This window comes from Pezoporus occidentalis, unplaced genomic scaffold, assembly GCF_034315485.1.
Source record: "Pezoporus occidentalis ecotype Australia unplaced genomic scaffold, CSIRO_AGI_Poc_V1 ctg196, whole genome shotgun sequence".
Classification (NCBI taxonomy): Eukaryota; Metazoa; Chordata; class Aves; order Psittaciformes; family Psittacidae; genus Pezoporus; species Pezoporus occidentalis.
Genome location: NW_026913811.1, coordinates 1,554,546 through 1,581,398, shown reverse-complemented (window position 1 = coordinate 1,581,398; position 26,853 = coordinate 1,554,546). Strand labels below are relative to the sequence as shown.

Here is a 26,853-nt window from a genome sequence, read left to right as displayed (position 1 = left end):
CAACACCAGCCAAAACAACAGAGGTTTGGCTCAGGGTTTAATATTTGCTATCATGCATGGACAATTCCCATCCCTACTTACTCTGCTCACAATGCTTCCCCATGAACCCTGTGCGGCAGGTGCACTGCCCACTGATGTGGTCACAGTCAGCTCCATTCTGACATTGGCATATCAGTGCACAGTCCTTCCCGTAAAACCCTAGGGGACATCCTGCAATACAAAAAGAAGCAGTGGAAAAGGAGTGAAACAACGGCTCTGGAAATGAAATGCAAATATCCTGGTTAAGTATGTTATTGAGAAGTCATATCTATAGCCCTACTACTCAGCATGGCATTCTATAAACATAATAAATCAAGACCTACCCTATTTTAAGTAGTTTAAAATACATGTTAGGCAAAAACTACAAAAAAATGAGTTTGGGAAATTGCACAGACAGCAGATGTTCAGAAGAAGGCAGCAAGAAGGTCTCTTCAAAGAAATGGGTTTAAGAAGATATTTGAAGGAGGAGAAAGAGGGCAGTTTGTGAACCAGAGCAGGGATTCTATTCAGTGACAAATGAACCCTTGGACATATTTTTGCACAGTTGATGTTGAAACATAAAAAAATAAAAACATATTGTATCTCAGCTCCTTGCCAAGATACCATTTCAGCATGAAGACATGTCACCACAGAGAGATCATTATTCACCAGCAGGAAGCAAAATAACCATGATAGCTGACAGCTGAACCAGTATAGTGAATGTCTTCCCAAACTGCATCCATATGGCCCTATAGTACATCAGTTATTTCCTGCCACTATATTATTCACTTGAAAAAGGAGAGTTCTCATTATATGGAAAAGTGTACTTAAGAACTGAATGCAGAAGACAGCAGTCTTAATTTTCTTGAGTTCAAAATAACAGTTGTGCACAGATTACAGACACCAGGGGTGCCCAGATTGAAGGTAAACCAAATTGAAGCTGTAATGTGATAAAGAAGCCAACTTTATCAATATCTATCTCTAATAAATGCTTACTTCTCAAACTTAATATGAACTCTTACCCAACATACAATGAGTTTGCAGGCAGCCACTGCATGACTAGTATTTTAATTTTAATTAAAAGTTCTTGGGAAAAAAAAAATAAATATCAGATTAGCGTATTAATTACATGAAGAAAATTCAAAAATTTGTGAGTCTAGTGAAGTTAAGTTTCTAACTTCCAAATAAAATAACTTTATCAGTGTCTGAATTACAGGTGCTGAGCTAGAGCTGTTGTTGCAATTGATCCTGGAGATAGCAGTTACAGATACAAGATGTACTGTATGATCATTTTGCAGTGACAACAGGGACTGTGCCTCAGCAGACCACAGCCACAGCTAAGGTAGGAGCTGTTCTCATGACTTCAGTCAGCTCTATCTTTTCTCACAACTCTTGGTCATCAGGTCCCTGCATTAGAGCACTTGCTAGGATGGTTTCAGAGAAAGAAGAAATTAAATGTTACCATCATCCCACCCTGTGGGGAATGGTTGAAGAACTGACACAATCAGTGCTTTGGACTGCAGCCAAACCACACATACACAGTGGCAGCATCTGAATGTCAGAGTCATTCTGTGTGTGCATGTGACAGACTCTTCCACAGGCATGTCCAGCTGCAGCCAAAAGTTGTCTTCTTCTGAAGGAATGCTAAAGAGGATCCCAAATGTAGCGATCAGCACTCTGATAGTGCTTATACAGGGCCTTCCCTGCAACCATGGAGGCAATGTGTTGCATCTTCTGTATCAAAAAAGTTCAGCAGCATGGGAAGAAATCAATGGTTAAAGCATGAAAATACTAAAGAAAAATTCTGTCAATGACTATAGACTAAGGATGGATAACAGAAGTCACTTACTTTGTGTACAGTAAAGGCCAGTCCATCCTGGCGTACATTTGCACTCCCCATCATAGGCACTGCAGTAAGCTCCATTATGGCAATTGCAGGTGTGGATGCAGTTTGGTCCCCAGTGGGAAGGTGGGCAAGCTGAAACAACAATTAATCTCAAATGACAAAGATCCTTGATACCCGTGAGCTGCTTACATTCATATGTAACCACTGCTCCATTTGGGGTTTGCTTTTCTTTTAAACATATTTTTTGGGCTGCTGCATTCTGAGAAAAAAATACAGACTTTTTTGTTTTTTAAACTAAGAAATCATTTTAGTCTAGATAGAAAGTGCTGAAAAATAGATAAAAGATTAGAATTGTGAAAGAAACCAGTGATACATACTTGATACTCAGCACCTAGGACACTCATACCAGCTTTCACATACAGAAAGCCATGCAAGTTTCCTTTCTTAATTCATTTTTTAACCTGCAGACAGTTCAATAAGCACAATTAAGGGGATCAGACCTTTAAGCCTCAAAAGTGAAGAAGAACAGAGAAGATTGAGATGTCTTACAGCCTTAGACCCAAGAGCAATAGACACATCTATTGCTTTAGACCAAATACTAAGCTTACTTCTTTTGGAAATAGATTCTACACAGTTGCCTAGACGTGGTACATATAATCAGGACCATACATTAATCATGTTAATTCAGTTGCTTCTGTGGGTCCATTAATCAATATAATATTTCTAAAACCCAAGTAATTCTCTATAAAATGGGGATTTTTTTTTTTTTTTCACAATCATTTGGACATGTTACAAGATATAATTTTACTGTAGATTTTTGAATGCTTTGAGAATGTCATGGTGAATTAATTTGATACTATGTGCTGCCATTAGAATAGTGAACGGTCCAAAATGATAATTACTATTCAGACACAGCAAAAGATAGTTTTTTTCATGTCAGAATATCACTAAATGCAGAAAGTACTCTCAAGAATAGTCCTTTTCTGCTGATTAGGATTTACATCCTGGGTTTTTTTTTGTTTGTTTCTTTAGTTAAAGAGATGCATAAGCTAAGAATAGCTTTATGGAAGTACAACACGAGTATTTCACAAGACATAAGAAAGAGATCAGACATTGAAGCCTTAGCTTTATACCTGCGTTAAGTTTAAAAAGGCTGGTAACTCCTTTTGCTGGTACTGATTTTGTTGTCCAGAGACCTGTCTGACAGCAACAGGAGTTCCTGAATCCTTTAAATGTTTGCATAATGATTCATCTATGTGTAGGCTATATTTTTGCAGTGTTCTCTTTGTCCAAATTTCACTTTGTTAAGAAATACACTATGTTGTATTGGAAGAAAAGTACTAAGCTTGTTTTTTGTTCTTTCCATTTCAGTTGTGCCACACAATTATTTTTAGTATTGTTTTGTATTCAAAATTAATGGTCAATGAAGAAGGAATGTAAATCACATGCAGACCAAAGGTTAGAAGTTTCAAAAGGGTCGCTCTTCCAAAAGAAATTAATGGAATCATTATTTTCCATGTGAACGAAAAGCCTTTATACAAAGCAAATAAACTTCCTCTGTTACGGTCCATGAGCACAGCCTCAGTAGACGCTTCCATTCATATCGCTGGCACCATTTTCTTGTTATTGATTCAGTAAGTCCCTCCTCCTCCTAAATACCCCTATTCTGTTACTCTCCCAAATACCTTCTTATTTTACCGTAAAAACAGGGACCTTTGTTGCTACTGGCTTTCACAGAAACGGGTCCAAGATTTATTTTGGATTCATATTGACTTGTGCATGCTAATCACTTCACAGAACGTAGCCAGCAAAGCTTTTTTAACAAGTTGACCAGATGTTACATCACACTACTACAGAGCCCGTTGACCTGGAGCAGTCAACCCATAAATGATATAAAGCAATGTTATTAGGCATGTTGTTAGGAAATGCACCTCCCTGGAAACCCCACCACAATGTCTTTTGAATTTTGACATATCAGGGTCTTGTACAGCTTCTTTTATTCATAAAAATGGGTTGGCTGAAATTTTGGCATGTCATGTGAGCCAGACTGTATGGATTTTGGTACCTTATGGATTTGGATATGTTTCTTGTGAGAATTTTCCTTCAGATATTTATTTCCTGTCATTAGTAATTTGCATAGACCAAGCAAGGCATCTGGGAGTGCCTAATTATTTAATAAAATATGAAACAATAAAATTACCCTTCTTCTTTTTAAGTCAGGAGCAAAATAATCCCTGAGTTTAGCATACCAATACAATATTCAAGTGAGGTAGAATGACACTAAAAATATGTATCTGTGAAACAGTTAGAAAAAGAAGAAAGAAAAAAATCCATTAAAAAGTTGTAAGTACTTTAAAAAGTCATGGTGAAAAGTTTGTTAACAAGATGTTCAAAAGTTTAACCAGAATAAGGATGATCTTGCAGCCAGAGCAGTAAATTGTATCTGACAAAATCTTGACTCTGTTCTGCGCCTTGCCAGTGGCTCTATATGCAACTGTGTTAAGAAAAAACACTGCATTTAAGTGCCTCAGCTCCTAATTTGTAAAATAATACTTCTGTTAAACGTAAGACTGTCCTGAGAATACAAGCCCTGATATCTTCACATTACCATGGAAAGACTGAATAATTATGGACAAGCAAACTACAAGTCAAGAACCCTCTCTTCAATGCAAGATTCATCAAGTCACAGAGTTTTTCATGTTGGAAGAGACCTCTAGCATCACCTAGTCCAACATCAAAGGATCTTCAACAGTGATAATTTCACAACCTCTTTCAGGCTGGAGACTTCAGAGCCTCTGTGGACAATTGCTGTGCTTGACCACTCACACAATAGGGATTTACTCTTTTTTTTTCTTTTATCTAGCACAAGTAACCCTTGCTGCCACTTCTGAAACAAATTTCATGCAGCTTCTCTACAACTCTTCCTTGGACACGGGAAGAATGAAAATTGATCCCTTTCTGTCATATGCTCTAGCCCACTTGCTAGGAAAATCATAGTGCAGATGTGTTTCTGATAGTGCTGATGAAATGCAAAAGTTCAGGATCTCTTCTTTATATAACATGAAGTCCTCATTTCTGACTCACACAGTGGTTTTTTACCAAAAAAAATAGAGAATTTAAATAGCCAAACCTTGATCAATTGTTTCAAAAATAAAGGAAAAAAAAGATGATACTTACGCTGAGAGCAGTCACTACCAATCCAGCCAGGGTAACACTGACAGGATCTATCAATAGGATTACACGTTCCGTTATTGGTACAGGTGCATATGCCAATGCAGTTCTTGCCAAATCTGCCACTGGGACATACTGAGAACAAGTTGTCAGAATTAGAACTCCTAGTCATCAGAACAAGATTTTATTTTCCTTATTTCAAGAGAAAGCAACTGGTACTTGGATCAAGAAATGTGTTGCTTAGTATAATGTTAAAGTAAGGCATTAAAAGTTCTGGTAAGACCAGTATACATACTCATTACACAAATAATGCAAACAAGTATACAACGGGTTTTATACTTCAGGATCAAATGTTCAAACAGCTTAAACCTGCTTAGGATTTCTAATTTATAAGCTGCACATACTAAACCAGAAACTATTTTTGGTTTCATTATTTCCAAATTATGACATTAAAATTATTACAGTGCTTGGTCTGCACCCCATAAAGTCTTTATTATAACATGTACCTTCATTACAGAGGGCTCCTGTAAATCCAGGTAAGCAGTCACACAAGCCAGTAATGTGGTGGCAGGGACCACTGCTGTGTACGCACTGTGGGCATGTCTGGCTGCAGCGGTGTCCATAAAACCCAGGGGAACAAACTGGAATTAGAAAGAGCAAATAGTCATTGCTTCCTGTATTTTCTCTGTGGCTGTGAACTACTCTTCAGTGCATGAGTTCCTAACCTTGAATTAGCTCTCCTTTCTAAATACACAAGAATTGCAGTGGTGGTTGTTATTTATAAAGTCCCCTGCTTTACTCACAAAAGGAGATTTGCTCGTCTTCCTCAAGGGTTGACTATATTCTATTTAGTAATGATTTAGTTTCATTCCATTACCTGTCAGGCCTCAGTGCCTTTGAGTTATGTTTGAAATGCATGTATACTATACATATGTATTTTGCTATACATTACATGTCCTCTGCAACATCAATGTCTTTTAAAGCACCTTTGAAGAAAAGCAATTTAAAAAAAATAGAGTGGGTAGTTTTATCTTTAGATGACTAGGGTCATCTTAGATCTTGACTTCTGTATTTTCTAACTTAAAATACAAATAGCCATTACTTCACTGAGAAAAACATATAAATGTTTTCCATTCATCCTTTTATTTATATTCACTGTACTCATTACATGGTACAGACAGCTATGCATCATCTAAAATTTAGGGAACCTTAGAGCAGAAACACAGAGTCATCTACTTAATTCTTACACTAAAGTCACTCATTTCTTAAAAAAAAAAAAAAAATGGAGGAGGAAAAAATTTAAATAAAAAGACTTGCATAAAATCTCCTTTGTTGCTTTAATCCCTTTTGACATTTATTTCCTGATAAATTAGAATATTAGGTAATGCATCAAGAGAAATACCTGTTTCACAGCAGCAATTAGCACTGATGAAAACTAGCTTGGAATCTTTTCCATTTTAATTTCATTCAAGATTCAGTCTTTTAATTATACACTTGAGAGAAGTTATCTGGCCAGACCTCTCTAGAGAGATTAACTTTTCCTAGTGAAACAGTGCCAAAAGGTCTTCCTGTTTACTGAAAAGGCACTTTCTGACTGAGATCCAAATTATTCATATGACCTTTGTCTTCCTAGCCTCCAGACCGTGCATCAGAGAGGGACTCTGACAGCCACTGGACTGGAAGCCTCTTGTCCAGGTTATAGGCGCAGTTCCAAAACACTGGGACCATTTTTATATGTAGTGTTACACTTAGTCTGCCTTTGGATTAACTGATTAACTGCTAGGCCTTTAGAGATTAGATAGTAACAATAATATCTGCATTTAGTTAAAAATGCTTAAGGAATGCTAATGCCACACTAATGTGGGATTTAGCAGTGCCATAGGCTTACATTTTTCAGCTTGAAATCTTGCCTTTCCTAGACTGTAAGACTTTCCTCCTCTGGTTCTCCTTCTGCCTTCTAGTAACCATATCATGTCATCTCCTGCCTTTAAGCCTCTTTTGAAGAGCCTATAAGCAACTCCACTTGGCCTACTACACCTACTTCTTGACCCTATTTCTGGAAGACCTCTCAAAACAGGGTTACCCTCCAAGTGCAGAGGACTCAGTTCCTCTTCTCTGAACACCTTTTCCTCACACCTTCAACAATTCAGACTGAAGGCAGCTAGATTGCTGACAAACTGCGACAAATCTTGGAAGGGTAGATATTTTGCGCATCAGCTTATTTTTGCCTCCCTGTTTTTGGTATATTTTGCCTCAGTTCACCTGTATCTCTTCTTGTAACATTTAAATTTTACAGAGACAATTTTTCCAAATGCAGCTATATGTACACATGATATCATCTACTTACCGTAAGGCCTTATCCCTCCGGCCATTCTTTGCTGCTTCAAAATAAGCGTTAAAAGAAGGTAGTAATTTAGCCAATGATTAGACTCAATGGGAAGCCTGGGTGTCTAGCTGCTGAATCTCATACATGTTTTATTTACCTACTAAAATATGTATTACAAAGTTAATGTTCATCAACGACATCTGGAAATGTTTGCCTTTAGAAAGGAATGCCGTACTGAATTTGTTTCTTTGAAAGTCATGTGCATAGAAATGTCACAGCACAGACAGTAAACAAAAGTTCTACAAGAAGAGCACTACTAGTTGGAAACACTTTTTAATTTCAAGTAACACTTATTTCTGCATATTCATACCCTTTGACACAATATCCAGTCAAAGAGTGCTTCATAGTACTTTATACTACAATTAAAAAAGCATTATGGTATTATATTCCAAGTAAGGGAGGGAGAAACAGAGATTTTAAAGCATTTATTTTGTCCTTACTTCTCTGACAAGTGGTGCCTCTGTATCCTGGTGCACACTCACAGATTCCGTCATCTGGAGAGCAGGATGCTCCATTTTTGCAGTAACAAGACAACGAGCAATTTGGACCCCACTGTCCCTCAGCACACACACTGTCACAGTGAATTCCTGCAACCATAAATAAACAAAACTGCCAGCCTTTGTAAAGAACTCTTACATGTAGTTAGTTTAAACCTTTAGTCCCCGAAGAACTCATTTTTAAAATAAAGCTCACAAAACTTATTTATGAAAATATCATTAACATCAGGAAAATATAACAAGGTAAACTTGCATCTCTGCTCCTGCCTTCCCCCAGAACAATTAATTTCTTTCATTTTCCAGTTTTGAAAGATGTACATAAGGGCTGATCCTGAGTTCTGTAACAGGAAAGCACTCCTGCAGATTTACAGGGAACATAAGAGCTCAATGGGATGCTACCTCCAGGCTTCCTGCTTGCAGATACTTTAATATCTACAAAGAAGAATGCAAACCTCTGAGTAGGATAAAGAGTTTGATAGTTTTCCAAGACCTTTACACATATAAAAATTTTAAAAGGTCTTTTATTTCTCTCACTTTCATCATTCATATCAATAAAAAGAATAAAAAGAAGAAAGTAATTTAAATGCAGCAAAATAATGGCTTTCGCTTTCTCCATAATGGCTGTTTCAAAACAGCAAAAGCTTATTTTCAATTTTAATGTTAGGGAAATGCAGGACAAAATGTTTTGCAAAAACTTTTCCTCCTCAATGTAAAAATACTTAAGGTCTGACATAATTTTATTTAATAATAGGGTGCAGGACATGGAATGATTTCTAATTAGTCATGAACTGATTACTGCTCAGCCTCATACCGAATGGAAAAATGTAGCACACACAAAGGGTTCCCAAACACACCATGTGAACATTCCAAAATGCTTAGCTGCAACAGTGTTAAGGATGCTGGTCAGTCAGTGCTTTGTCTAACCATTTTTGACACAAAATTTATTATAAAATGGCCACAACCTGAAACCCTATACATAAATCATAATACAAATTGCTAATTGCAGTCATCCAGTCATGTGATGTTTTATTTCTTTGCAATGCAGCAACATTAAATATCACTTTCCTGTTTGCTTTTTTCACTGTCTGCTTTCTAAAAGCATGCTGCATGCTAAATGCCAGCGGGCACCACTGTGGAACTCGGACCGTATTGTGTCTACAGTACTTTGGATTAACAATTAAGTATTATTGTAATGCTTCTACTGAATGAAGCCCTTCGCTAAAGGAAAAGTGGACTGGATCCAGCCACAATCATGTCTTGCTTTGTAAGGATTTCCAGCAATATATGCCACAGGTTCACTGGCTGCCAGTGTCATAAAAAAGCAAAGAAGTTTCACATGTTGCCACTAAAAAGTTCTTTTAACTTTGAAGAGCAAAACCTACTGTTCGTAACAATGCTGAAAAAAAAAAAATATACTGTTTACTGATAGACCAGACTTAGAGATTATTCCTCAACCCTTGCAGCATTTGCTTTGTAAAGCTGCCTATATCCAAATACCTAACTCCCTAACTAGGGAGTTAGGGAAACTCTAGGCTCTCAAATTGTTTGCTTCTCTGCAACACAATCAACAGACTGAATAATCAAATATGTGGTTCAACAGATTGCACCAATTTATGCCAGCAAGGGAGAAAGGTACATGTCTTTTAGAATCCAGACACCAACCAGCAGCAGACAGTACATGGGCCACCTGAAAGCCCCAACTGTACAATGACCGTTGGTTAATACTGATCTAAACCAAATTTATTGTCAAGAAATGAAAGCTCTCTTATATCACTACTTTTTTTTTTTTTTTCATTTTTGCCTGTGTAAGTAATGTCATTCTCTTATATTCATCTACATTTGAGAGGCACTGTAGGCTTGCTTCTCAGTAGCCTGGGTCAACTTTTTCATTAACTCCCTATTTGTGGATAAATAGATAAAATAGAGTGGTTTGATTTTGAGAAATGCTGATGCACATGAGCTGGATGAGATCACAGTGCCTTTTTTAGAAACAAGACCACTTACATTTCAATTTGTAAGAAATCGCTCTGCTTTAGGTTCCCAAATTTGAGAACTCAGGTTTGTAAGTCTGTGAAAGCATAAGTAGACACATGCAGAGCATCTCAGAATTGAGCCTAGCATTCCGCTCACGTGTTATCTGTCATATCATACATAGCTTCAGTCACTGAACCCTGCTAGAGAAAAGACATTTTTCACAGAGCTTTAATGGGTTTCAGTAGTGCTCAGTATACAATGGTCACTATTAACAAGTCAGCAGTTGCCAAGAGTTACCATAGTGCATTATCTGAGATTATGTAGACCAGTGACATACAATAACAACAGGCTCAATTATATCGTCTTGATCTGTGAACAGAGGATGCTTTATGACAGCATGGTGTCAAAGGGTGATACTGGGCACACTAGGATAGAAAAGACAATGGGCCCCATACTGCATAGATCCACGATACTTAAAAGAGCCAACAACTACTATTAAAAATAAAAAGGAAAAATTTCCTCCAGTACACATCAGGGAAAATTATCCATTAGGGAAACTGAAAAAAATATCTTTTTTTTTTTCCCACTTTCACCCCTTATAGTCAGGTGAAGAATGGTATCCCCCTGCTTAGCAAAGAAACAGTGCATCCTGAGTATCACTGGGTAATAACTATGAGAGTATAACATACTACAAGTGTGCTGAATACTACTTCTGTTCCCCTGCAGAAAGAATTCTATTCTATTCATTATTGATCACAAGCAAAATTAATTTCAGTCCTCTGTGTGCATGCCAAGAATGTATGTAGCAAAGCCGAAAGACTAGTACATTCAGTGACTTACTGCATCTCTACTTACAAAAAGATTTTAGAATCTCACTCACTGTTATTTAGATAAGTTCACAAGGCACTTAAAGAAACTGAGTTTCACATCTTATAGGTGTAAAAATCAAATGTGTATTTTTGACAAAGAATAGGTTAGAAATATTAAAAGGATTAAAAAATTGAAAAAAGAATTTTCCAGACTGACGCTTTATATGAAATTTCAGCAAAGAAAGGTATGCTTTTATAGAAGAGCTAAACGTTTTTGAGGAAAAAAAACACTTTTACTAGAACTTACAAAGCAAGATTAGACTCAGCTTTTACAATAATGGCATCAACATTGTACTGGCAATTGCTGCAATTTCAAGCGAGTATTAATCTCTTATAAAATTAAATTGTTTTTAATAAGTTTTTTTTCATGTTGATTTTGATAGTGATAAGGATATATGAGAGGAAATGTTTTTGCCAGAGCTATGGACAAAGAGCTCTTTGATGGCCTTCACAAGTTGCTAGGCAATAGCTGAATGGTCATGATAAACTTCAGCTAAGCTACTCTGAAGAAATGCTCATGCATTTAATGCCCAGTGCTTTATGCTGGGGGCCTCACATCTAAATCAGCATTCCCCCAGCATTCGTAATTGCATGAATGAAGTAAATAAATTCTTTAGGTATACCATAGTTTCGGCCCATGCCAGCAGAGTGTTTACATACTCCCTATGCTATATTTGCAAGTTGAAACTCAGTGATCCATCCAATTCTGATCAATGGAGAGCTAATTTGTTTTAGCACTTGAAGGGGGAAAAAAAATCTACCAATTATTTCTTACAGTCTTCCCAGATAATTTATTATTGGACTAAGTGCTGTTTCATAGCTTGTTAGGTTTCCATTAGTCTGATAAGTAGCTATTCAAACTTTAAAAATATATTTTTTTCATGAAGAACATGTATTTGCTATACATATCTTCACAACACATGGAGCTTTCCAGTAGAGACTCTCAGAATTAAAACCTATTTGTGTATTGGTATACTTCCCCTATATTAGAGCTAAACTGGATATACAACAGCCTAAATACGAGAAAGATCAAGCCCTCAAAACCTGGGGAAATCTTTGTGTCATTAAAGCTAATGATATATTTACATTATGGTCCAAGACCTCACTCTTCATATTCTCCCTTTGTATGAGAGATAGAAACACTAGATCACATCTGCTCAAGGAAACTGAGATTTCTGGTGGTGGCAATTACTCCCCTCCTTTTCTGTCCATTGATGGAGGAGCAGCTCAAAGAAAGGAGAAAAACACTACAGGGATATGGTGAGAAACATTGTAGGCACTATTTAGAAGTGAATTGTCTTTAAGGGAAGTACCTTGCCCACCAGCTGAAGGCAGCCAGAAGACTAAAGAAAAGTGTCTTAAATTAAGGAGTTAATGAAAGGATCAAAGATTTTTCTTTAGAAGTTCAGACTGTTGCTTCTTCGCTGCTGCAGCAGGAGAATTTGTGCCCATGAGTTCTGGTAGGAAGACAGCTACAAAAGCTTGTAAACAAAACCAGCACTGTAAAGACTGGTATTTCTTCCACATAAAGACCCAGCACAACAGATAGGCAATAGAGATACAGACACAGTGAAGTCCAGATGTAGGGTAGGCCAAACCTCTTATTGAAGAACTCATCTCCCTAGGTTTGGAAAGTAAATACGATACTTATCAAGACACAGTGCCTGCATATAGTTGCATTCTGTGGCACACTGAATATTCATCACAATGGGAGGGACCTCATGCATCAAGAGCCATGTGGAAATCAGCCAAGGGGGAGAGAAACCCATGTTCTTGCAAAAGGTTCTCCTCTTGGGTTGACCAAGGTGCCAGCACCACGCACACCACTCCAGCAGAGCTTGTTTCTCACTCTTAAGGAGAGGGAGACCCGTGAAAAAGTACTGGTTTATATCTTTCATTCTGCTATGTAAGAGGGGAAGAAAATGCATTAGACATTAAAAGCTAGGGACCGAAGGAGAGTTGTGGTTAGCACTTCCCAGGGGACCTGGTTATTTGCATCAGTGTGGCAGGTGTCAGATGGCAGTCCTCCCTGTTATAATCCAGCAACAAATATGCCTCTTAGAAATAATGTCAGGAGCACATGGAAAGGCACAGCGCTTCCTCACAGAAACAACACATCTGGTGATGGGCAATCTGACTAGTGTCAGCAGGTGTTCAGCACAGCAAAAAGCCACCAACACCCTATCTGCTGTAGCATATGAATGAATACTGTGCACGCTGGTAAAATGTAGGCTGATATTACTGCATCTGTTTTTCACACAAACCAATGCTATTGTTTTGGTACAGATAGCAGACTCGCGGTGTTTAGTAATCCCTGGCACCACCTAACCTTTAAATTGATTTTAAAAATAACAAATGTGGTATGACATGGCATTTCTTCACAGAGTAGTCCAGAAGAACTGCACCCAAAAAAGCACAACAGTAATGTGTTATCACACAGATTAACAACCACATTACTGTAATGCAAACTGTCTGGAGAAAAAAACCTTGTTCTTTTTACAATGATGTACTGTGAAATCTCAGTTTGCAAGAATGTTAATTTTCAAATCTTTTAGGGAATTTAGAAAGATTGTATTTTGACAGTTGCTTGCAGAATTAAGGTATGAAATTAACAGTTAACATGGATTGTGGTCACTGAGAGAAATGGTAGAGGTGGCTCTTCAAAGTTATATAATGTCTTGGTATAAATTACTAGAAGAATTGCTAGAAGAATTAATTACCATTGCCTACTGCAGGAATACATTTTCTGTGTCTTTCATCTGCTTTCTATTTTAATGGTTCTTATTCTTCCCCTGTCTAACTATTGCACTCTCTCCAGATGAAGAAGAGTTGCTTATGAGATAAAGTGAAAAAGTCAAGGGACAAGAGCATTTGGGGCAGACATCATCCTCAGCGTGGGCAGTGTTTCTCATTTGTGCCATCCTATCATGTGGCTCCTGGAATGTGATGGAATGGTCAGATTGCCAGGAAAAACATCATCCTTAACTCTTGCTTTTTTAAGCAGAATAAGGCTGCTGTACAGGGAGCATTTGGTGTAAATTAGAGAGTGTAGGATTCCTAACAAGAGTCCCATAAAGGAAGTCACTTTTGTTTAGATGAAAAAAATCTGACTATCCTCATAGGCAACAGAATGTAAATTAAAAACAGAAACCCTAAATTAAAATAGAAACCAATGAAAACAATTTTTTTCTTTAATTTTATAGCAGCTCATGAAAACACAATAGTCAGTAACTGAACTTACGTGTTTGTTCAGAACTAGGACCTAAGAAGCAAAAGATAACATATTGGGCCTCTTAAAAATAAAATAACACACTTAAAACCGCTAAACTATATAGCATCTTATTGTTGTCCAAGTGGTCAGCTGCAGCTGTATCTTGAGATGAAAGTACAGGGTAGGATATTAGCTAGGCTACCCCTTTGGTAGATGGCAGTAGCACTTATGTCCACTTCAGCAGCTCAGAGATCCCTCCCTATGCAAGCGAGCATGCACAGTACTAGGCTAGTGACCTCCCTCCCTGTGCATCATGTTTCCTGTTCCTCAGCATTACAGTACAACTTTGTCACCCAGCAAGGGAAAAAGTCTTCCACCCTTCGCTTATTTTTGAAAAGTTACATAAACTATTCCCTCTGATTAAATTCCTTGGGGAAAGTGTAGACAACCGCTCTGTGCACAGGGCTGAGAAAAATACTACATTTAAAATATGTATTTGGAAACTTTATATAATTTTGGTGGCATCAAAACATCTGAGGGAGTTCACCTTCCACTCATCAATTTATTCTAGTTGAAACAGAAAAGAGACTCACTAACTACACTTCTAAGCCTCTTCAAATGTATTTTTTAACATTACTCTCTCAATGTTTTTTAAACAACTAAAATCCTTCATTTGGGTTAGATAAGCATCAGACTGATCCAAAATCAGTTTCTTCCTCTCTTTGGTTCTTTTTGGTAGGTACTACTAACCACCAAAAATCTATTAAGTCTGATGTTTACTTTAACAAATTTAGCAGAAAATAAATTCTAAGCTATTCTAACATAATTTGTTTCATTTTAGTACCCTTCTATATTTTCACAAAGCCTCCATCTGATTCTCCACCTATTATGCACACAAATACACATAGCACCTCCCTTAATCCTACAATCTAATTCTATCTCTCCAATGTAACATTGCAGTACAGCTATTTGAGAACCTGTTCCTAAAGTATTCTCTGTTTTTTTTTAATCATTCTAAATATAAGCACCTACACAAAGACCGAATTCCTCATGGGTATTGCTCTGACATGTGAAGTGTGGGAGGAGGGTTTTTCCAGACACTCAGTATAAAGCTAACTATGCTGTTTATGTTATATTGTCTGTCTAGACATCACCAACATGTTGAAACTAGTCTGTTACACACACTGTTGTGATGACATCATCCAGGGACAGATACTCAATTTTTATCTGTAATCATGCATGAAGTATCTTTCTAGTGAAATCTTTTTCCTTACTAAAAAATGGAGACAAAAAAAAATTTCACTGAAGGCAAAAATATTGTTACATTTTCAATACCTGAGCTCAAGCACAGTCAAGGTTTGTGCTATGCTTGAAGCCGTTGTCACATCCTAGGTTAGTTGTAGCACACTGGCTAGGTAACTTTTATACCTCTTATAAAAAGTTGCTACATTTTTTGTACAGCCTTTCTAAACTACTTATTTTAATATGGCTCACTCAGTAACATACTTTTGGTCTCAGTTTTAGAACACTTGCAAGATGTATTTTGAGCAGTACATCTGGAAATTGTGAACAGCTCTAACTGCCTACACCATGGTTGCTCAAGATTAGGAACTGTTCACATGTTTTTAATATGAGTATTCTGTGCTTAATATATTTGTTAATTTAAGGAATCAAATTTTGAGAAGATCCAAATACAAGTTTGAGAAAGTCGTCCAAACGCACACTCACGATTACCTGAAACTAGCTGTGAGTAAGAAGTCGTCAAAGGCCATTAACATCATAACAAAATAAATACAAAGTAGTGTCTCACAAAATAGGAATAGATGGCATAATGCTAATAGTATATTTTTACAATTTACTCAGATAACTTTTATTATTTTTGCGTTCTTGTGGTAGTAACTTCCTAGAGGTATCTGAGTGACTGATGTTAAGACAACCTGCAGCTTGGGGAAAAGGATTAAAACCAACAAACTGCTGGCACAGTTAGGTGAGTGCTGGCTCTGGAAGACTCTCTCTTTCACACTGGAAAGTGTGACAAGCAGGAGACCCAATGGTTAGACAGGCCTTCTCAAAGAACTTGGCAGAAGCTCAACATACAGACAAATTGCAGAAATCATAAATGGGTTTGGACTTCCAAAGCAAAGCAAGAGCCCTTTCTGCCCACGGCTGTATCCCTGAGAGATACTTCTGATCCCCTTTCCCCCCAGTAATTACAAAAGTCACGTTTATCTGAACAGAAAGTATTAAAAAACACCAGGTAAGCTGTAATCAACTACAACTAATCAACCTGAACTGGAGACTGTAAGTATTTTATACTTTGAACAAAATGCCTGTGATCCATCTAGGGAGCTATGGGGGTGAGGGGGAGAAAGGCATACAAAAATCAAAGTTGGACAAAAAACTTAGTAAGGACTGTTCCCAAGGAAGTCATAAGCTCTACACAAAATTCTGTGAGAATAATTATTTGCTACACTTTTCAAAAAAATGTCTGGAAGCAAGCACCAGAGAAAACAGAAAACAATTATATCATGAACTCGCAAGTTACTTAGGAAAAATATTAACTTATAAATGAGTGGACAATAAATAATAGTAAATGATATCTGAAATCACAAAAAAAAAAAAAATCCCTTTTCTTTTCACAGCAGAAACATGCTTTATTCACTTAACGTGTGTTTTTCATGCTAACTTCTCATTGTTAAAGGAAGGAGTCCACGCAGACAGGTGATATGAAACCTGACCTATGCAACACTGACAATATCCCAGTGAGACAAAGTCACGAACACTTGGAGAGGGGCAAACTTACAGTGTGAATTAAACCTCACAGAAGATGGAAGAGTATTCCCAACACTTATTGCTTAGAAATCTAAGTGAGCACTAAAGCTACCTCCTAGAGATAAAGGGAACATTGCATGACATCTTGCCCTTGCATAGATTCATCAGATTTAAAAAAAAAAAATGCTTTCCACAAATTAGTGAGGGTAACAAGAGTGTCAAATTCAAATTTTGAATAATAATTAAATATATATAGTTCTTAAAACCACAATGAAAATGTTGCAGAAACTTTGTGAAAAAAGGTGCAACAATTTTACATACAAAAAATATGTGCAGAGAAACAATTTTTCCAACAGTTTGAGAAACTCAAATGGCAGCACAGTTTCTGCAAGGTTTATCCTCTTCTTGGCTGCCTGAGCAAAGCTTTCTGAGTTCCTGGATGTGATGCTGTACTTACCAAAGCTTCCAGCTCAACCTTGAATGTTTAGGTTACACATCACTTTCATAAGAAACCATACGGTAGAGGTGCCCAAGTGTTAAGATTTCCCCTTCTATTCCCAGTTATCCGTGGATCCCATGCTCAACAGATTTTCTACATATGTGAATCATATGTAGAAGCAGCCACAGAACTGTCCCGTTTCTTCTTCCAATCCCACAAACTCCTCCATTCCTCCTCTACCCACAAAATCAAAATACAAGACCAAGCCCCAAACATGTTGGAAACTCTCTTGTCCTTCACAACAGTCTCTTTTGTACCTGACCATCCCGGCAGACAGCGACAGTATCCTGTGGTGGGATGACAACCATCCGCATGGCTGCAGTCACAGCGTTCAGCACAGTCCAGACCATATGTGCCATCCTGTGGCAACAAAAGAAACCAAACAACCCAGAGATGATGAGAAGCGGAAGTTAGAGGAGAACAAGTTCTGGTCAGTGCAACCTCAAAAAGCAACCACTGATCATTCCTGCATCCATAATCTGCTTTCTTAATATAAAATGGCATTTGGAGCATTTTTGTGGCCTACACCTCCGTTCTCCATTTAAAAGGGAAATATAAGAATTTATTACATTCTCCTGAAAAATCCCAGACTAATGGACCTGGAGATAATGATTCAGAACACAGTAACAGGCTGCAATGAAAACTTTCTTATACTTGTCCCTCTAATTTCTCCTACAGCTGAGTTCCTATTCCAGGACCACGATGTCCCTTGATGGAAAAGTAATTTAGTCTCCCTTCTGCCTCAGACCCTCAGCACTTTATATGTTGGTCAAAACTACTATTGCATAAAGCCACAACTTCTAAACAAGAGTAGTAAAACATTAGATTAAAATATGCCTTCAGTGTGAATTTTATGCTTAACAATGCAAACTCCATCACTTTCATTTGATTAAAATCCTTCCTTCTGCATTACAGCATATACTATGTAAAAAAAAAAGAAGCTCTTTGGCTATGAGACAGTGTACAAAACAAAATTATTTTTTGGCTATGAGACATTTCTTGAACCACAAGAGAGATTACAGTTACAAGTCAAACACCCGTCTTGGGGTATTCAGCTGTGCCAAAAGAACACAGCTGATTTTCATAGAACTACATCTAAACACTTAAATTTGCCTTTTCTGCTTCTTCTGTAGAAGACGGCACAAACATTTGGGGGTAACTCCATATAAAATTGATATGAGAAACTGAAAAGAGAAAAATCTTTATAATTGCATTCTCAAAACAAGGCAAAGTACAACACTAAATTGATTTTACAGAAGTGTCAAAACCAAATTAAAAAACTATGGAAAAAGCAAGTATAACATAATATATATATAATAATAATAATATAAAATAACATAATTTAACATAATGTGGGGTTATGCACAGCAAAGGCAAAAAGGAAAAAACATATGAGGTTTAAAACCCAATCATTTAAATTTGAGGTTAAAAATTGGTCTCACCCACATTAAAAATCAGAATAAAACCTGTATGAAAATGTATCTGCTGTTCTGCAGTATTTTTAGTCTGCTATGTATTTGGATTGAAGTTCAAACTTCAGTCAAATATTGGATAACAATCTGGGCAGTGATACTAATTTTCTGAAGTTATCAAAACAAACAAATACATTGATTTAAATACACTTTGTTCAACAAGAGAAAAGTCAGACAACAGCGGACACATCTGAGTTAGTTTTCTGTTTATTCTCCTGTTCTGGAATTTTGAGGCAGAAAAAGCATTTGAAATAAGTAAATGCTTGGGACATCATTTGACACAGACAGAGCAAGCAAGACAGTGAGTATGGGCATGCTCAATTATATAAAATAAAAATGCTTTTAAGCATTATTTTGCTGAATTTGGAACAGTGAAGCCGATGCCATGAAATAATAACTATTTTTTTTTTAATAAGGCAGTTTTGGAAGAGCTAATGGAGCTTGGGAGACAGAATCATCCTTCAGAATCAAGACACTAAGTGATAAACAAACCTGCTTTAGGAAGAAGAAAAATTAGTCTTCTGATGGAGATGTATTGTTGGAAACACTGCATCAACATGCACAGATGGTACTCTAATCAACTTTCCAGAATATTTTAGAATTTGCTTGCCACTTTACTCACTGGATCAGTGTACACTATACCTCATTTTAAAACAAACAAACAAACAAACAAAACTCAAAGAAAAATATTCCTTCTGAGTATTCCAAGAGTAGTTTGAGAGAGCAAATTTTCATTCAAAACAGAGGTTCAGTTTCCAGTCTTACGCTGTGCTTTGGTCAGCCTCTCCATATCATGTTACTGCTCAGTAAAGCAAGTTCAAACTGACAGAAGCCTGAATGTGATATGGGAGGGGAATTTATAAGGTTTATGTTCAGTTCAGGTAATTCCTGAATACAATCCCTAATAGAGTTATATTAAACCAACAGCCTGCTAAGCAGTAAGTATCGCAAAAGTGAGGAAAAGACAGTAGAGAAGAAAAGGAGAGCCAACAGAAGTTCTCTGGCATGCTGAGCAGCAGAGTTCTTGCAGAAGAATTGCTGGTGCGCATCCCTGACCTGGAGCCCAGTTGTATATGGGCTACCAATTGCAGTGCTCTTAATTCCCATGAAATTAGAAGAACAAAAAGAGCATGACCCTGCCCAGCATTACCCCACAGTGCAAAATTCAGTGAAATTATTAAACTACCTGGCAAGGGAGTTCACATTTTTCTCCTCTCCAGCCCGGGGCACAGGTACAGGTTCCATCCAGAGCATTGCAAGCCCCTCCATTAAGACACTGGCAAGTTAAGTTACAGCCAAGTCCCCAGGTACCACTGGGACAATTTATTGAGCAATCTACACCATGCCAACCTGCCAAAATTAAGAAAGTGGCAAATTAATCAGGTTTTGCCCCATTCTTCTGTGAGGATGTTTGCCTCTGCCTACATGTGGCATCTCTTGGAGATCTGTGATACTAGAGTAACATTAACTACAGTCTAGTATCAGCAGTTTCAGCTTAGAATTTGCCCAGGTTTGAACAACGGTGCCCAAGGGCACCTTGTAACATCTGTGCACAGCACACTTTTGCAGATCGGTGCCAACATACAAAAGCAATTGATGGGAGATCTGAAATGAAAACAGAGACACCTTGAAATTTCACTAATAAGCATTAAACTATACTGAAAGTGTTAAGGCATAGCTTGAAAAAAAATTAGGAATATTTTCCCTAGAAAGCTGCTACTGTCATAATTCTTCCACCAGTGTTCAATACAGACAGTTCTGCAATATGATTTTAACAGAAATCTTAGACAAAAAAAAAAAACAAAAACGTCGAAGTAGTGCATAAGTTGGATTTCTCTAAGGATACATAGAACTTTTAGATGGTTTCTGTACTGCTTTCCAAATACTGAAAAAATAATACAATGGAAAAAGGTTCTAAAATGCAGCATTCACCAGTGATTATGCCTGATAGCAATGATTCACAGACTGCACACTGCATAGACAGACATGTAAATAGATTTTCTAAAATGTGATCATCTATTGGATACAAGAGGAATGGCATGAACCAGTTGTATGTTATCATCAGGAATGACACACACTGAGTTTCTAATTTTGTACCTTGTTTACAGGAAGCAAAAGGAAAAACAATTCCACCCTGAGCCTAATCAATAGACTATGCAAAACACATGTATTCAAATGAAGCTGCCTCATATCCCGGTTTGGTAATTTTGAATTTAAGGGTCATTTCAAGAAAAAAATATTATACTACCCTCACCGAAAACCAGGCATTTTTTCTCAAGTGTTTTTCCAGAACTTACGAACTTCCTTCACTTACATGACAAATATTTAGACTTAGTTTAATGTCACCATTTGCTGCCCTTTTCCATCACATTATGACTAAAACTGCGTTATGCACTAGAAGATAGAATTATGCATGGCTCAAAAAAGTTTTTCTCCTCATGACCTAGATACTTAGCATAGTTACTTAGCTACTTAACAGAGCTGAACCAGCTCTACTGTCTATGGCAAAAGTAGAAACTGGAAACTCCCCATATTCCTACACAATAGATTTGTTACCAATCCCTCACAAATGTAATTGCTGTTTGTCTAACTCTGAACTCCTCTCACCTACTCTTAACCTTTATGTATTTTTCAGAAAAAACATTTTTAAATGGAGGGGGTGTCTGTAACATAGGCTGGGCAAGGGATTTGTTTGTCTCTGCAGAACCAGCACTGGAGGGTGTCTCAAGTATCTTTGCCCCAGCCAAAGGCATGTGCTACTGGGAGATGGAGAGGTGGACAGGCACATACAGCTGCTAGTGGGAGGTATGATGACTATCAAAATTACTGTTAGCAGGAGAGAGCCAGGCAGAGGCATCGAGGAACACAAGTCTGCTCGCACTAATACTGGGAAATTCAGAAAGTTTCTCATGGAAGCAGGGAACTGTAGAGGGCACAGGCTGGGAAGGGGGGTAGGCAAGGTTTTGTCAGAGAATTGATGAAAGAAAGAATACTCAAATTAAAAAAAAAAGCCAATAGATGTCAGTGCCGGACTGTCAGGAATGTCTGCATCTCTGTGATGCTGAAAGGGGCAAGGGTGACAGCCAGAGGTGGTACTCCCTGAGGCTAACGTATTTTGACTAGGAAGATTGACATCAGATAAATGGGGCACCAGCAGCCTTCTAGCAGACCACGGTGTTACCACAAGAATCAGTGGTGTCCCATCTCAGATTAAGCACCGGTAATTTGCCCAGCCAAAGTGTCCAGGCCACTAAGAACTGCATGGAGGAAACATGAAAACGAGACATGCATACTCTTCTCTGAGCAGATGTTCTTGTTTTCACCCGCCCCCCCCAGAGGAGCTGAAGCATAAAGTATCTAGGGATATGGTCTTCAAGATGGTCTGCTTTTTATTAAGTTTTTATTAATTTTCTTTCTTCTTCTCTATAGGAAAAGAAAATTAATCGTAAGGGATACTTACCTGCTTTGCAGGCACAAGAACCATCTACTGGTGAACAGACAGCATCGTTTTTGCAGTTGCATACAGATGAACAATTTACTCCATATGTTCCCAGAAGACAGGGAGTACCACAAGTAGCACCCTGAATTACACAAAAATAAGAGCCTATTTAAGGAGGTTCAGACAATACAACTAATAAATGACCACGACTGACTCATATGCTACAAAAGCCAAAAAACTGACAGCCTGACTGTCCTAGGCTGTCACTAAGTTATCCTGAATTTAAGGGACAGAGAGTCCTTAATACTTTTTAAGTCTACACTAAGCATTAGTTTACTATTAGTTGCTGGGAGAGCTCAGGTCACATAGGTAACAGCACTTGGTTAAACCAATGGACAGCATTTTCAGCAATAAAGAAGCCCTTTATGAAAACAAAACACAATACAGCAGCAGTTTAATGGAAAATAATATAGATACGGGAACTATTTTTAAGAATTAATTTGGCTGAAGTTTTCAGAGTTACTGTTCCTAGAGGAACGGTGATACTGTAAAATGTTTTCTGTCAGACTAGCATCCAGTGAAGAGGTAACAATAAGTGAGTTGTAAAAGCTTCAGAATAGTCTGTTCTGAACTATTAAAACAAATGTCTTTGTCCAGAGTTTCTCTGTATGGAGCATGAGGCCTTGGTACAAGAAGATAAGTGACTGAAAGCTATTGCTCTTCCTCTTACTTACACCTCAACAGCACACCCTCATTATTCTCTATGTCTTTTAGAGCAACTAACTTTTCTTTCTTCAGATGGCTTCCTTTCAGTACTGACAACCAATCACAAATTTTGTTTGTAAGACACCCATTGGTATCTAAGTGTCTTTACCTCTTTTACTGTGGTGGAGAAAGGACACTCACATCTTGAAGAATTTGGCACCTAACTAAAGGCTGTTGTGAAATCAAGACTTATTTACCTTAAATCCAGGGGCACAGGTGCATTTTCCAGATACACTATCGCAGTCAGCACCATTTTGGCAGCTGCAGATCTGCTGACATGACTCGCCATAGAATCCTGGAGAGCATGTCTCGTTGCAGTAGAGCCCAGACCAACCGGGCTTGCAGGAGCATTCCCCAGACATTGGGTGACAGCTGCCAGGGGGTATGAAAGGATAAATAATTCAGGACTAAACATAGCTTCTTTTCTTTTACCCAGATAAAAACATGTTGTTATAGATGGGTTGCATAACAGATCTTGCATAGAGATAGGTTTACTCCTCAAACCACAAAGCAAAGGGTTCTGTATATGTATGTATAAATGCATACCAATTAAAGAAATGCAACAACATACAAATTATAGACATTTTTGGAGGACTTGGAAAGAAAAGAAGTTTTTTTCCATAAAATAGATATCCATGTTTGCAAATATCAAGGTGATGAAACCACTACATTTCCCAGAATACATTGTGACTCCAAGTATAATAGGATCACTTTCATAACACTCTTATGTTACATTCAGCAGCATATTGTCTGACAGATACTATGCTTTGGAACTATAGCATGGCATCCAACGCAAAATAACAACACAGCACCCAGTGAGAAGCAAGCATGCTCTTTTCTTTAAATTATTGGCCAAAAAGAGGACAACTGGCATTTTTCCGGGAATGCTACAAATTCAATTGCATCGGGTGGAAGTCAGATATACCATCAGAGCAGTGACCTTCTGGAGAGTTTTCCTCCTGTGCTGGCCATACCTGGTGGCAGACCAGCTGTCTCTACCTGGAACAGCACTTTCATTGAAAGGCCAGACAGACAGCTGCTGTCTCGTAACAAATGGACATCATCAGCTGTGCAAAGATATATGTGCTGGAAAAGTGGACACAATGGGGTACTCTGTAGCCGTCTGGCAGACAAAGCACTTGCTTAATTTGCACCAGAGGAAAGCCTTAATATCCAAATCTAATATATTTACAATGGTAAGACTGTTTAAAGATATTTGTGTGCCACTGATTGAAGTTACTTTAAGTGTGCTGGAGAAAAGAAGTGCCTTCATCCAGACATATTAAATAACCCCTGACAAGAGCCTGATTTTGCAAGATTTGCTGACTTCTTGTGGGGGGCTGTGTTTGAAACTGAGTATTTTTCTGACCATTTGAAAGTCTGAAAAAATACCTACTGCACATTTAGGTACTATAACATAAATAACAACAATGTGGTTAGAAAAAGTTGAAATGTAAGATGGGAATACAGTATTAGTTGCAACTGCATTTGGACTCGACAACTATTTGTCAAACTAAGAGTTCCCTGCTGCTGAATACAACGGACAGCATACTTCTGATCCAGGAAATTATTAATTACAAAGGTTGGAATATCATTCTGCATTCTTTTCACTACATATTATTGCATATGTTATAACATCTTAAGAATCTGGGGGTCTTGAAGATACTAAAATCTCTTTGACAGTATCAAGCTTGTTTACATAAAGTGAGAGGAAAGGTCTTCTCAACGAGAGAACCAGATGCAGAAATGGTTCAAAACTCATGGTGTTCATAGTCAACAGCCCTTGTTATTTGTTCCATTACAAAAATACCTGCCATGAAGTAAACTGAAATGGCGCTATTCTCATATCAAATAAATGCAAAATTATAAAATAATTTTCCTAACTTCCTGTAGGAGCTCACTGGCATTTTGGCTCCAATTCCCACGTTTCTTATCTGTGGAAGAATACAGAGCAGGGAATATAAAAAGATTTTTCAGTCCACAACTGAATAGTCACTAGGAAATGTATTAGAATATATTTATAACATAAAATAAGGAGTACTGTCATTTTAAGACACGTACCCCTGCATTGTTTGTTGTTGGGTTTTTTCCCTTTCGGGAGAAGGGGAGACCACACACATGAGTAAGCATTGGGCATGAGGCAGAGGCATTGATATTCTGTGCCCCCCCCCAGTGAGTGTTAATAAGGCGTACTTGCACATATATTGATTGACACCAAAATTAGTATTCTGTAATTTGTAATTAGATGTAGGAAGCTAAAGCACTTCTGAAGCTTTTTGATGGGTTCTCATGCAGTTATCTTAATTGCTAGCAACATTTATATATTAAGATGGGGAAATAAGAGATGCTTGAGAGATACTGCCAGTACATCTGCTTTTATATCTGGTCTTTTGTTCACACTTTCTGGCAATACAACCCTACTCTGTACAAAGACAAAATAAGTACTTATGGGTAGTTGATATTATATATTTGAAGGACTTAAATGAACGCAATGATTATCATGTGATTTATATAGGTGTTTCAGTATTACAATTTCCATCTAAATTCTGTAGTACTCTTTGCAATATAAAATTTCCACAAACAGCTCTTGTATGTACATACAAGATCATTAGAAAAATGCAGAACTATAAGATGCCCTTATCTTGGCTTTAAAAACACACAGCCTCAACTATACCAAAATAGTTGACAGAATGACTCAAGCTGATCTCACCCACTACAAGTGTGAAGCAGTGTTGGAAGATCACCAGAAAAAACTTACAAGAAAAAATTCAGGGACATCTCAAATTCAGCTTGGAGATCAACCTGAAACCACTGTGTATGCTGTCAGTAACACAGGTATAACAGATATCCTTCATAAACTTTCCAGATAAATATACAGCTACAATCTGCCCTTTTTATATTTTCTGAATGGTCATCAGTTGTCACTTGAGCAAAGGAATGACAAAACCCAGTCTAAAAGTGGTTTAGTCTGGAAGGTCATTCCTATACAAAACCAAGTGACCATGTTGATGAAGGCAGATCGAGGTCTGTTTTACTCATTCTTGCAAACTGGATCTTCAGAAGGACAAGTTTCTATAAGCCGCACACACTGTGGATGGCAATAGCAGGACATATGGGTCTGCTCATTCCGGTTCACAGCACTGTGGTTGTACCCCACTGAGGAAACATGTTTTACACAGCCTTAGTCTTAGCCAGCTTGCACTCACTCTATTTCTCTTGACTATCGAGTAAAAAGGGAAAACTTGACAGTTGCCTAGTCATGCAGAAAAGAGGTCTGTGTTTGATTTGTACTGCAGTTCAAATCCTTTCATATATATCAAAAGATGCAATAGCAAAGAACCATGTGTGAAAAAACTCTTAGCACAAGAGGGTTGTTACCTGCCACTGTCCTCTGGACCTCTCAAAAAGAATAAAATCTCTCAAGTGTATCTAGACCTAACCCTTTATGAAGCTTTTAATAGAGGATGTTGATACCACTAACAGCAAGGATGGATTTGCCTTCCATACCCAGCAGCTGCCACCAACCAATAACAACGGCAAAATCCCTGTAGCTTAGCTAGCCTACCCAAAATGCGAATTATGAATTACTGCCAAAGCTGTTTTGATGCAATGTCCTCAATCATTAAATAGTATAGAAATTTGTATGCATTTTTAAACTATAATGTATCATGATGTTTTTGTATCTTCAAGTATTTGAAGAAATTGGCTGGACATACACATGTATACTACAACATATGTACACATATATTACAGCATTATTTTTTGGTGCTAGGTTTGGTTTTTTTTAACTAACCTTTAGTTCATTTCCATATCTATGAATACTAAGAACATAAGTAATAACATAGGGCTCTAAGCCTATCAACATCTCCTCTTTGAGGAGATCTAAACTAGTGGTCATACCCAGATGAAAGAAGCTTTTAACAATACCAAGTCC

General features: G+C 37.6%; 1 protein-coding gene across 2 annotated transcripts in view; it reads right to left on the bottom strand.

The window, feature by feature from the left end:
• Positions 1–26,853, bottom strand: part of MEGF10 (multiple EGF like domains 10) — a 99,170-nt gene that overhangs the window by 12,824 nt on the left and 59,493 nt on the right. For both annotated transcript variants that reach the window (XM_062617443.1, XM_062617442.1), the window contains exons 10-18: positions 23,117–23,291; positions 22,176–22,296; positions 19,902–20,065; positions 17,501–17,603; positions 7,862–8,008; positions 5,542–5,676; positions 5,042–5,170; positions 1,868–1,996; positions 82–210 (exon numbers count right to left, since the gene is read on the bottom strand). In XM_062617443.1, coding sequence (XP_062473427.1) covers positions 82–210; positions 1,868–1,996; positions 5,042–5,170; positions 5,542–5,676; positions 7,862–8,008; positions 17,501–17,603; positions 19,902–20,065; positions 22,176–22,296; positions 23,117–23,291 — 1,232 coding nt within the window. The remainder of the gene's footprint in view (positions 1–81; positions 211–1,867; positions 1,997–5,041; positions 5,171–5,541; positions 5,677–7,861; positions 8,009–17,500; positions 17,604–19,901; positions 20,066–22,175; positions 22,297–23,116; positions 23,292–26,853) is intronic.